Source organism: Peromyscus leucopus, chromosome 1 (genome assembly GCF_004664715.2).
Source record: "Peromyscus leucopus breed LL Stock chromosome 1, UCI_PerLeu_2.1, whole genome shotgun sequence".
Classification (NCBI taxonomy): Eukaryota; Metazoa; Chordata; class Mammalia; order Rodentia; family Cricetidae; genus Peromyscus; species Peromyscus leucopus.
In genome coordinates this window covers 50,935,587-50,948,678 of record NC_051063.1, presented here as the reverse complement: position 1 = coordinate 50,948,678, position 13,092 = coordinate 50,935,587, and the positions used below count along the sequence as shown (strand labels likewise).

At 39.5% G+C, this 13,092-nt stretch overlaps 1 protein-coding gene across 3 annotated transcripts in view; it reads left to right on the top strand.

Annotated features, from left to right (window-relative positions):
* The window catches only part of Chuk (component of inhibitor of nuclear factor kappa B kinase complex), a 37,991-nt gene that overhangs the window by 3,043 nt on the left and 21,856 nt on the right, over positions 1-13,092 (top strand). For all 3 annotated transcript variants that reach the window (XR_003736527.2, XM_028888807.2, XM_028888806.2), the window contains exons 2-9: positions 615-709; positions 2,745-2,859; positions 4,427-4,496; positions 6,407-6,495; positions 7,569-7,658; positions 7,792-7,916; positions 8,098-8,205; positions 8,827-8,962. Coding sequence is in view for 2 of the 3 variants with exons in the window: in XM_028888807.2 (XP_028744640.1) it covers positions 615-709; positions 2,745-2,859; positions 4,427-4,496; positions 6,407-6,495; positions 7,569-7,658; positions 7,792-7,916; positions 8,098-8,205; positions 8,827-8,962 (828 nt within the window). In the remaining variant the exon portion in view is untranslated. The remainder of the gene's footprint in view (positions 1-614; positions 710-2,744; positions 2,860-4,426; positions 4,497-6,406; positions 6,496-7,568; positions 7,659-7,791; positions 7,917-8,097; positions 8,206-8,826; positions 8,963-13,092) is intronic.

The window sequence follows — 13,092 nt, the reverse complement described above, 5'->3', positions numbered from 1 at the left end:
ATAGTTTTATTTTCGGGCAGAATTGGTGAAATGACTAGTCACAGGCAAGAGGTCTTAGGTTTGTTTATAGGTATTCGAACAGAAGTACAGTTCTTGGATGTTTTTCCATGTCGTTTGAAATGTAGAGGTTAGGACCTAGTTTTGGAGCTTTTGCATTAGACTGGAGATATGAAAACTATTTCTTGCTTTTTTATGGTTAGAGAGCACTGAATTACTTTCTTTTTTCTGTTTCTACTAGAGTTTGGGGTCCTTGTTTCTTATCTTGACTAAGCTTGGAGAAGGAGATCTTGGAGAAATGGAATCGTAGTATGTTTGGTCTAGCAGTAGTTCTAAATTATTAAAAGTATATCATCTTCTGAATAGACCTGTTGGAGGGTCTGCCTCAGTCAGTTTTTGCTTATATACTATGGTATATTTGATAGCTTCAAATCATTGATTTAATAGTATTATGGGTCATGTAACTAATGGTGGCTAAAGAGAGCTGTGGATCATATCTTCAATTAGTAAAGTTAAAAGGCGTGTTATTTTCCTGGGTTGATATTCCTTTGATTGTAAGTAAATCTGTACAAGAACCTAATTATTCATATTTTCTATTGATTTTTCTATTTTGACAGGAACTTGATATCAAAATAGCAATTAAGTCTTGTCGCCTAGAGTTAAGTACCAAAAACAGAGAACGATGGTGCCATGAAATCCAGATCATGAAAAAGTAAGTATGTGCTATGAATTCAGTTTCTTCAGTTCTACAGCCCACTCAATTTTCAATAGTAGGGAAAGAGACCAGGGGTCGACTTTTCTCAAGATCTTTTTGGTAATGTGATTTTGTTATTGAATGTATGTGTTCTACTATAGATAGTTTTATCACATTATGACTAAGAAAGTTATAGTTTAAATCAGCTAAATAATGTTCTCAACCTGGCTCCTTAAATTTTTCTTCTGAATATTGAGCAACTTTATGACTAGTTTATAAATCTTCATTTCTTTTTCTACTTAACTTTTATTAAATAGTGAGTCTATTATTTTATAGATAGTTATTCCAAAATTTCATAGCTTAAACTGTGACTATTTAGTATCTAGTTTATGGCTGAGTTAACTGTGGTTTGAGCTCAAGGCCTCTCCTGAGACAGCTCAAAATGTTGACTTTAGAGCTACAGTTATCTGAAGGCTTGGCAAAGGCTTGGGTATTAACTTCCAGACTCACTCACTTCCTATTGGCCAGAGGCATAGTTCCTCAGTAAAGGAGTCTCTCCACAGGGAAATGCCCATGCTTTAAATGACATGACAACCAGCTTCCCCAGAACGATGGTCTGAATGGGGAGAATAAGAAAAAAACTGATATATCACTTAGGAAGTTGCCTTAGAAGTCATATTCATTTTTCCCACTGTATTCTATTAGCAGTGGGTCACTAAGAATAGTGTGTAAGCTTAAGTAGAACAGAACGGAACTTTTGAGGGGACAGTGGACCTGTTTGAACTCTAAGGGTGTGCTTCCATAAGTAGTGTGCTTTACAGACCATCCTGTGGTGGTCGTCACAGCTGGGTGTTTGGATATTGCCCTGGTTTGTAGACAAGAAAGGTGAAACACACAGTCATACAGCTGGTGCTGGATTTGAAACAAGCATTTTCTGACTTTAGTCTGTGCTCAACTCATTTTATTTTGGCTTTCACACTTGGCTATGTGGCAGAATTACCAGGCAAACTTACTATAAATTCTCAAACCCTCATGCACTTGTCTCCTTAGTTCCTGGGACATGAGACGCTACTGTATCGGGCTCTATTACATTGTGAGGATGATCACAAAGATGATAATAGATTGTTACATTAAACAAAAAGAACTATGGGGCTTGAGAAAGGGATGAGCAGTTAAGAGCACTTACTGCTCTTATAGAAGATCCACACTCAGGCCGGTCTGTGGTGGCGCACGCCTTTAATCCCAGCACTCGGGAGGCAGAGCCAGGCAGATCTCTGTGAGTTCAAGACCAGCCTGGGCTACCAAGTGAGTTCCAGGAAAGGCGCAAAGCTAACACAGAGAAACCCTGTCTCGGGAAAAAAAAAATATATATATATATATCCACACTCAGTTTCCTGTCCCCACACAGTGGCTTATAACCATCTGTAACTGTTTCCAGCGGGTCCAGTGCCCTCTTCTGACCTTTAAAAAAAATTTTAAGAATGGTTGAAGTCAGTAAATAATGTGAGTCATATTTATTGAAAAAACCGTGTTTGTATTTACCTTTAAAACTGGAAGGAAATGTCCAGATTTTTAGGGTGACGATTGTGATTGTGGAAGAGGCAGTGTGATGTAGGCTTTGGTGCCAGACTGTCAGGTTTAAATCATCATTGATAACAGACTTGCCATGTGGTCTTATGTTGACTAACCAATTTGTGCTTCTTTTATCTCATGGGTGATGATATTGTTAACAAATATACTTGTATTAAGATTATTATGACAAGTAAATCAGTTGATACATGTAAAGAACATACTGCTTGGTACACAGAAATACAGTAACAGTGGTGGTACTTTTAGGTATATTTTCCTTGTAAAACTTGTTTATTTTAATCAGACAATTCAGAAATTAATAGTGTCTTAGCCTTTTAGCTAAGATTAAATGTAGTAAATCAGAATTTAGAATTTTGTAAATAAAACCAATCGTATCTCACTAGTTAATCCCCAGTTATCACTTCAAATCCAGTTCCACTTCATGGGAAAACTTTTTTTTATTGTAATGTTTTCTCCTTATTAGGTTGAACCATGCAAATGTCGTAAAGGCCTGCGATGTTCCAGAGGAATTGAATTTTTTAATCAATGACGTGCCTCTTCTGGCAATGGAGTACTGTTCTGGAGGAGATCTCCGGAAGGTAGTGTGGATGTTTGGAGATACTGAAGTAGTAAATCACAAGCATTAGCAGTGTCTGAATCCTGTGGCCCGACCATCGAGACTAAGGATAGACAACTCTGTCCTGCCGCCTGGTCTGTAAATACACTTTAGCTGGAGCACAGCACTGTGCATGTTTATGGCTGCTTGGACAGCTCTAGAATTGAGTAGTGTGACAGAGGTTATATGCTTCCATAGCTTGAAGTACTTAATGTTTGGCTCTTTCCAGAAAATACTTGCTAACCCAGCCTCAGCGCTTTCTATTGTTGTGATAAAGACATGACCAAAAGCACCCTGGGAAAATAAAAGCTTATACATGTCCTGATCACAGTCCCTCATTGAGGGAAACCAAGGCAGGAACTATTGTGGAAACCATGAAGGAGGAGTGCTTATCGGCATACTCTCCATGGCTTGTTCAGTCTGCTTCTTATGCAACCCAGGATCAGCACCTGCCCAAGTGGCACTTCCCACAGTGGCCTGGGCTCTGCCACATCAATTGTTAATCAAGGAAATGTCCCATAGACTTGCCTACTGGCCAGTCTGAAGGAGGCGTTGTCTCTTTTGAGGTTTCCTCTTTCCAAATGACCTAGCCTGTGCCGTTTGACAAAAAACAAACAAACAAACAAAAACCTAATCACTACATACACCCCAGGTTTATTGTTGTTTGTTTTCAAGACAAGGTCTCACTGTGTACCCCTGGCTGGCCTGATACTTGCTTTGTAGACTAGACTAGCCTTGAGATCTGCCTGCCTCTGCCTGTGACTGCAGGGATTAAAGACATGCGCCACTGCCTGGCTTGGAACATGCTTTTTTATTGCTGTTTCCAAGGTGGGACTATGTTGGCCTTGTTAAATAAAAATACAACATTTGTGAGGCTTATTAGAAAGTTGTCTTTTGCCAGGTGGTGTTGGCGAATGCCTTTAATCCCAGCACTTGGGAGGCAGAATAACACAGATCTCTGTGAGTTCAAGGCCAGCCTGGTCTACAGAGCTAGATCCAGGACAGCCACGGCAACACAAAAAAGAAAGAAAGGAAGGAAGGAAGGAAGGAAGGAAGGAAGGAAGGAAGGAAGGAAGGAAGGAAGGAAGAAAGAGGAACAAGCAAAGGAAAGAAAACAACAAACGAGCTGTCTTATAATTATTCTTTCTATTTAATTTTAAATGTATCTGTCTTTGTCAGCATTTTTCAATTTCAAGTGCAGTTGCCCTTGTATTTACTTTCTATGAGCCTCTCATGAAATCACTCAACCTCAGTATGGATTTGGTGACATTTTTTTCTCTTACATCTCTTGTCATTGTTACTATTTTTGAAACAGACTTTCAGTGTAGCTCATGTTGGCCTTGAACTCATGGTCTTCCTGCCCCATCTTCCCAAGTTCTGGCCCTATAGACATGTACCACATCCCCCAATCCTTATAATTTCTTCATTGTGACTTATTTTTTCATTTGAATATCCTTTGACAGTAAGTGATTAGTATGTGTTGCTATTGCTACTTAGCAATAGTATAAAATTGTAGACTTACTTGTTTATTTATTTTTGTTTTTCTTTAGCTACTCAACAAACCAGAAAATTGTTGTGGACTTAAAGAAAGCCAGATACTTTCTTTACTGAATGACATAGGTATGTAACTAATATTAAAATGTCATTGTGATTTAATTAATATCCCTTTGGTCCATAAAAACTTCTGTGTACTGCTTAGAAGTTAAGGAGAACTGTCTGTATATTCTACAAAGCATGTAGATTTTTAACATTTATAAAAAAATTATAAAGCAAAAAGCTGGGGAGTGGTGATGCACACCTTTACTCCCAGTAACTCAAGAGGCAGAGGCAGGCGGATCTCTGTGAGTTCAAGGCCAGCCTGGTCTACAGAGTAAGTTCCAGGACAACCAGGGGTACACAGAGAGACCCTGTTTCGAAAAACCCAAAAAAAAAAAAAAAAAGAAAGAAAGAAAGAAAAAGAAAAATCCGTTTCTAATGATGTTAATTAAAACTAATACATTTTTGGCATTTGTTTCTATTTGGGATTTTTTTTGTTTTTGTTTTGTTTTGTTTTGTTTTTTTTAAGATTTATTTATTTATTATGTATACAGTGTTCTCTCTGCATGTATGCCTGCAGGCCAGAAGAGAGCACCAGATCTCATTACAGATGGTTGTGAGCCACCATGTGGTTGCTGGGAATTGAACTCAGGACCTCTGGAAGAACAGCCAGTGTTCTTAACCTCTGAGCCATCTCTCCAACCCTTTTTTTTTTTTTTTTTTTTTTTTTTGGCTATGTATCTTTGTCTAATAGATGTTCCAATGAGAACAACAACAACAGAAAAAAATGCTATGAAATGGCAGTCATTTCATCCCCTCTCACACCTCCCCACAACACTCTCATAGTAGTTTTGTTTATAGTGGAGTTACATCTTGGATAGGTCCTCAGGTTATCTTGGGATGAAATTCCCTTTTTAATCAGAATTGCTACCGAAAAATCCCTAAAAAATCCCTAACTAGATTTAGACCTTTGAGAAACCTCAGAAGCCAGACGTGAGCTGCTGTGTGTGTCTTGGGTTGCTGCTCTTCCTAGGTCACGGGCAGCAGTCTAGGGATGTGATTTAGGTTGGAGGAAAGGCTGTAGGGCTTACAGGGGTTTCCCAAGAATTAATTGTTTTATTTGCTTTTAATGTTGATTTCAGTGAATTAAATGGGTCTGTATTGTAATTTTCAGTGTTATTTGATATAACTGAACATTTGGGGAAGAAACCCTGAACTGCTCTAATGTTGGTGATGCACTTTTGATGAATCATATTACTGTGGGGGGGGGTTGTATGTGCAGTACGTGGATGTGATTGTTGGTGCACACTCACAGGAGCATGCATGTGGAGGCCAGAGCAGCATGTCAGGTGTTCTGTTTTTCTGCTGTACTTGATTGTTTTGAGACAGGGTCTCTGACTCACCTCGAAGCTTAACATTTTGACTAGGCTGGCTGGCCAGCCAGCTCCTGAGATAGCCTCTCCCTCTCTCAGCTCTGCTAGGGTTGTTGTCACATACAGCCTTCCTTGCCTACTTATGTGTGTGTGTGTGTGTGGGGGGGGTGCTCAGGTCCTCATGCTTTCCAGAGCACTCACTTTTCCCCCCTGAGCCATCTCCAAGCCTCGGGACATATAAATTTGTGCATCAGTGTAGATCTGTGCAAAATGTGAGGTAAAAACTGGACGTGGCTGGGCATGGTGGCACCCACCTTTAATTCTAACACTCAGGAAGAGAGGCCGATGGATCTCTGTGAGTTCAAGACCAGCACGCCTACTAGTGAGACCCTGTCTAAGAAAAGCTGAGTGTGCTGGTGCATATCTGCAGCTCCAGCACTGGGGAGGTAGAGTAGGAGGATTAGGATTGGAGGTCATCCTCAGCTGCATAGGGAATTCATGCCAGACAGGCTACACGAGACCCTGTCTCACAAACACTAACAGTAAAAACAAACAAAATGTGAGATGATTTTCTAAACAGTATTTTCTGTTACTTCATAATACACTTGAAATTTTATTTAGGATCTGGGATTCGATATTTGCATGAAAACAAAATTATACATCGAGATCTAAAACCTGAAAATATAGTTCTTCAAGATGTTGGTGGGAAGGTAAGTGAAACCTGAAGACTGTTTCATGCCTGTTTAGTCTTCCTGATATATTAAGTCTTTAGAGATTTTAGTGTCCTTATTAGTTCTATATACACAGTACTGTAAAAGTTTTCTATTGCTGTCCTCACTGTATTGAACTGTAGGGGCTTTTTAAGTTTAGATTTATTATTATTATTATTGTATTTTATGTGTATGTGTACCGCATGTGCTGTGGAGGCACAAGAAGGGGCATCAGACTCCCTGGGACCAGGATCACAGATGTTGTAAGCCTCTGTGTGGGTGCTTGGGATTGAACTCGGGTCCTCTGCAAGAACAACGGTGCTCCTAACTGCTTAACCAACTCTTCAGCCCCTCAACTAGTTTCAGGGTTAGATTTTTGTTTTCTCTACAGAACAATGGCTCCTTAGAGACGCTTCTGTCTTGCTCATCTCTGGACTAGGAATGTTGATCTAATTGTGTAGGAACCTGCCAGAGGTGAATTAACTTGATTAAGGTGATATGGTTAGCCAGGCATATTACCTGACATCTGTAATCCCAGCTTTGGGGAGGTTGTGGCAGGAGGGTTGCTGTAAGTTTGATGCCAGCTTGGGTTACAGTGGAGACCCTGCCTCAAAAATGAACAGCAACAAAAAGATTAACACAACTAGTTAAATAGTGATCAGGCTATCAGACTTTACCCTTTTGTGTTGTTCCAGAGCCCAGGTTCTTTACCATCTCCTCTCCAGTTTTATAGAAACATTATTGCCTTTCTTTTTTCCAATTACATTTATTTTATTATTTTGTGTGCATGAGTGCATGCCTGTGCTGTGACCTGGGTGCAGGTCATGGGACAACTTGGCAGGATTTGTTCTTCTCCCGTGTGGTCCTGGGGATCAAATTCAGGTCATCTGGCTTGCTGACAGGTACCTGAGCCATTTCAATGGCTCACCTTTTTTCTGTTTGCTGTGCTTAGGATTGAACCCTGACCCTATACATGCAATGGAAGCAATCTGTCAATAAGCTACACTCCCAACCTACCTCTGTTTTGCAAATTTTTCAACAATTTAATATGTATTATGTCTTAATATTCACAGATAATGCATAAAATAATTGATTTGGGTTATGCCAAAGATGTTGATCAAGGAAGTCTCTGTACATCCTTTGTGGGAACATTACAGTATTTGGTGAGACAAAATTTCTTTGATTTGATTACTTACAATTCTCATTGTTATTTCTTAAGGCAATGAATATAGTAGTTCAAAACAATAGTAGCTCTTTTCTTTCAGTGTTGGCACTTAAAGTACTTTCTATTTTAAGGCCCCAGAGCTCTTTGAAAATAAGCCGTACACAGCCACTGTGGATTATTGGAGCTTTGGGACCATGGTGTTTGAATGTATTGCTGGATATAGGCCTTTTTTGCATCATCTGCAGCCATTTACCTGGTAAGAAATGATGAGAACTTTGGCATAATTAGTGGTAATAGAAAAATTCAGTTGTTTCCTTTTCTTTTTCTATAGTGGTGAAACTGTCTTTTAACACAGAATTGAATAAAATTGAATGGCAAGAAACTTTGAGAGTATCTGTGAGAATCAAGTTATCAACAAAGGTGTCTTGTTTTTATAGGCATGAGAAGATTAAGAAGAAAGATCCAAAGTGTATATTCGCATGTGAAGAGATGACCGGAGAAGTTAGGTTTAGTAGCCATTTACCTCAACCAAACAACCTTTGTAGGTAAGTGTGGAAGGTCAGGCAATTTTGAGAATAGTTATCTGTTTCAAGTAGCATTATCCAGTAGACCTTTGCATGAGGATGAAAGCCTTGTCTTTCTGTCACGTGAGACTGATTGAGCATGTGAAGGTATTTAGGGGTGGAGATGTGGCTCAGTGGTAGTGTTCGCTTAGCATGCTTGTTGGCTTTGCTTTCCAACGCTGCCTGGGCTGGAGAGGAGAGTGGTTAGTGTTACAGAGGAACTCAATTTTAAATGAGTCGTAAATATAAATAACACCGTGATTAGTAATTATCCTATTGGATAGCACAAATGTTGTGGAACTGAGAACCATTGGCAGTCAACGGGTTGCCTTAGATGCTAGGAAATCCCAAAGAATAAAGCAGGAAATGGCTGTCCCGAAGACTGGAGTTGGACTCATCTTTTGAATTTGCCAGTCACAAAGTGACATGGGGATTTGGGACTGTTTTTATGGAAGAAATCTTGTTCCTTGTCATTACATGAATTATTTGAAAGTAAGATAGAAATGGTACTGATAAGTCATGGGCAAGGAGATGGACAGCCTGTGAAGTTCCCTGTTTAATTGGAACATAATGGTATTCACACAGTTTTTGTTCATTTTTCAGTTTAATTGTAGAGCCCATGGAAAGCTGGCTACAATTGATGCTGAATTGGGACCCACAGCAGAGAGGGGGACCTATTGATCTTACTTTGAAGCAGCCAAGATGTTTTGTATTAATGGATCACATTCTCAACTTAAAGGTCAGTTTTAATGGTGTGCGTTTTAGAATAACTGCATTGGCCTTAACGGGTTGAAAATGAGCATGGATTTTACTTTAGCGATCTTTTCCTGGTGTCCATTAAAAATGAACATTATATTCTTAGAGTGGATACTTTATTTCTTTAGCTAGGTTTTTCAGGTGTCTTTGGATGGTCTAAGTAGCCTTCTCAAGTGTCTTTGGGATTTCCCTGTACTACATCGATTGGTGCCATTACTGTGTCTCTCATTTAGATTGAATTGTCCTGGGATTGGCTTGGTGAGGAAGGCTCCCACGTGGCTCCTGTCTGTACTCTTTGCTGCTGAAAGGCCAGCTTTCAGCGGGTCAGAGAAACTGCAAAGGAGGTGTGGTGTCAGCAGAACTGCATACACATGCAGGAGACTTCTTTCTGAAGGCCAAAGCTTAATTCTTCATTTTATTCTTCTCTCTGCTGGTTGTTCTGCTCTGTTCTTTTTTTTATTCTGTTCTTTTATCGTGTTGTTTTCCTTCTGCATCTTCCTGGTGCTTTTCTTCTGCTATTCTTGGTTTTCTCTTACCCCTTTTCTACCTCCTGAGACAAAAATTTCTATGAAAGAAAAGATTACCTCACAACCACAAGTTACATATTTTCCAAAAACAAATTAAAATCTTTACACAGGAAGAAATCAAATTATGATCACAAGTTACATGTTTTTCTTAGAAGCCCACAAGTAGTTAAAAAACATTTCTATTTGTATTAATTTTCCCACCATAACATCTTCACCCAAAAGCAGTGAGTCTTTTATAATTGATTAACAAGGTTTTAAGCAAGCCCAGTCTGTTTCAGCCAGTTCCTCTGCACTGGCAGGCAGCTGTCTGTGGTTTCGGTATAGCAGATTCCTGTCCTGTTTCTACTCTACAGAACCTTAACAAGTGGTCTTCTAGGTAACCATCTGCTTTTCTTTACACACAGTAGGGTCATTTAATTTCCTTTTACAACTTCGTTTTTTCAAGATGCATACTGGGGCCCGTGATTAGTTCTGTAAGCTACATGACCAAGGAACATACATAACCTTGGGTATAGGGACATAATTGTTCTTTTTAGTCATCAGCCTATTTTTCCACAGGCAGAATTCATGGGTCTATAATGTATGAAACTTCTTTGTTCTTATTTTCCATCTTCTGCAAATCTCACATCTAACAAAGGGAAAGGTGACCTTTAGCCTATTTTGCCTGTTTTGTATTCTTATTGGAGTAATTGGTGGAATAACCTAAACCATTTCCTTTACCATCTGCACTAACTGTCCTAACCACCTGTACCTTTTAGGCAAACTCAGAAAGTCCAATTAAATCATAGATCTAACTAATCATCATTGCTTGTGTAAAAATCATCTTCATTATGATCTGCAAGTAAATTCCCCAGTGAGAGCTGGGCGCTGGTGGCACACACCTTTAATCCCAGCACTTGGGAGGCAGAGGCAGGTGGATCTCTTTGAGTTCAAGGCCAGCCTGGTCTACAGAGTGAGTTCCAGGACAGGCACCAAAACTACACAGAGAAACCTTGTCTCGAGAAAAAAAAAAAATCCCCAGTGAGGAGTGGGATTTTCCCAAGAAACAGTCACACTGTACTAGATACAGTGGGGTCCTTTCACGTAGTGATCGCGCTGTGCCGACTACAGCAGGAGCAGGGGCTTCCTGGAGACAGTCCTCCCGGGGCTTCGCCTCCTCTCCAGGATGCACCCATCATGACCTGGTTATCCTCTGGGCTGTGGTCCATAAGTTCCCTTGCTGACTGCAGCTCAAGCCCCTGACATGGCCGCCAGTAATGCTTTCTCATCATCCTACAGTCAATGCAACGTAAACTTCTTTTTGTCTTCTGAGAAGGCGTTTTTAGTTCTATGTCCAAGAAACTAACATATTTCCTTTTGCTTGCCAAGTTGCATTTAAACTGATTGGCTCGTAACCAGCACGATGTGTCTCATACCTGTTCTCTCAACCTCTCCCTCCTTCAGTCAGGGCCATGTAATATTTTCTGTGTTCTCTAAGATTTCTCACCTCGTGTTTACAACTCTCTTCTTAGATTCTCTTCCTCAGTGCTGTGTTTGTATTATTAGTAGTTGTAGATGCTGGCATTCAGGACTGAGAGGGCATGTATCAGTTCTCAGCACATATTTATTGATGTGAACGGGAGGTATAGGTAGTTCTGTTATTTCCATATGCCCTGAAACAGCTCCGTCAGCATGGCTTTCCTACTGACGGTACAGCAGAGCTGCTGAAACTTTTAACACTTTTTGTCTGAGAAATGTTTTCCTGGCTAGAGAATATAGGTATACACAATACATGTGAACTCAGACATGTACTCATAAAGAATTTTATGTTAAAACAATTCTTTGATATGTATATATAATTTTATCATTTATTAAAGATTAAAGAAAGTTTGCATATGAGGTGGATTTGCTTATTTTACATAAAAAATTGAATCTTGACAGGATAGGCAGAGAACGTCATCGACAGTTTCAGAGTTGATTGATGCTTTGGTTTCATAGTCATTGCTGAGAATGCTTCTTCGCATAAATATCCAGTACAAAGGGCAGAAGTAATTGATGAACATCGCAGAAACTGGAAATTCTGTTCTAGTCTCAGACCAAAATTCATTTAATAGTTTTTTTAAATGAAACTGAAACAGCAATTTAAAAAAATCAAACGGTCCATAGTAAATACAATCTAAAAATACGTTAATTTGATACTTACTTGCTGAGGGATAATGGTAGAAAATGTTAAAAATTTTTGTTTTCTGTAATTAAACCATTATGCTTTTGTATAAGAAGATGATATGTACAGTAAAAGATGCTGCCGTCCATTGCATGCGGCCACCTAAGATCTCAGCTGAGATACTTCAGCAAGCATTCATTGGCTTCATGGTCAGGGAGGGCAGGCGCAGTGCAAGCTGCATGTTATGTGCAGAAGCAAGACTCCAGGGAAGTCACGCGCTGATGGTTCCCAAGAAGGCTGATGGATGCCAAGAAGGCTTCGGAGTGGTTATGCATTTGATTTTGAATGAACAGTTGTGCATTCAGAAACCTTTTATGGTGCTGAATTCTCCATGACCTAGACATTCAGTTGTATGCTCCTCTATGAGATTTAAGGAGCCGAGATCCATAGTCAGGCTTTAAAATCAGATTGAGAACTTATAAATGCGGAGAGACGAATGACATGCCCTATTCAGTAGGATTTTGAGGGCATATTGATACTATTCTTAACTGACTCTGAAAAAATCTGGCTTCTTTTTTATTTTTATTTTTCCAAATCATTTCTCTGTGTAGCCCAGGCTGTCCTGGAACTGTAGACCAGCTCATCTGAACTCAGAGATCCGCCTGTGTTTGCCTCCCGAGTGCTAGGATTTGTAGGCATACATCACCGCACCTGGCCTGGTACTGGCTTCTTGATTTGGTTTTCTTGCATTGGGCCAAAGAAAAATCATTCCTTGGTGTGTACACATTGCAGGGCTTTGTGAGCCTCTTAGTTCTGTGTTGTCTCTAAAAATATTTGGTTCTACATAACTGATCTACTCAACTTATAGTAATTGTAACATTACCCCTGCTTTTTAAAATCATTATTTTTAGACTTACATATTTTGTTTGATGTGTATGAGTGTTTTGCTCAGATGTCTGTGCACCATCTGCGTGGTGCTTAGTACTCATCAGCTTCTCTAGTCTGAAGGGTTCTGAGTCTATCTCATGTTATTTGTGATTCATAAACTTCCAGTTTGCAACACCACTGTTTACCTGTCAGTGAATCTGAGCAAGTATTTACCTTCTCTTTATTTTGAGTAAATTGATATTTCTCAAAGCATCAATCTTAGGTTGTGTAGAATAAGGAAACTGGAGGACTGTTTGTAGAATTTGGGAGGGTTTAAGTTTAATTTCCTTGGCTGGAATTAGGATTGGAGTTAATAGGGGAAAGAGAAGAGTAGGAGAGATTTCTAGGCAGGGGATACAATGAACAAAACACAGAAGCATGAACTATAAAACACTTGGGTGTTAATGGACATTTTTCTAAGGTATCTTGAGATACAATGTACCAGGAAGGCATACTGTCTTATTTCATAGCAACAAAATAGTTGTTGAAATATTTTTCTTTAAGAAAACATTTCAG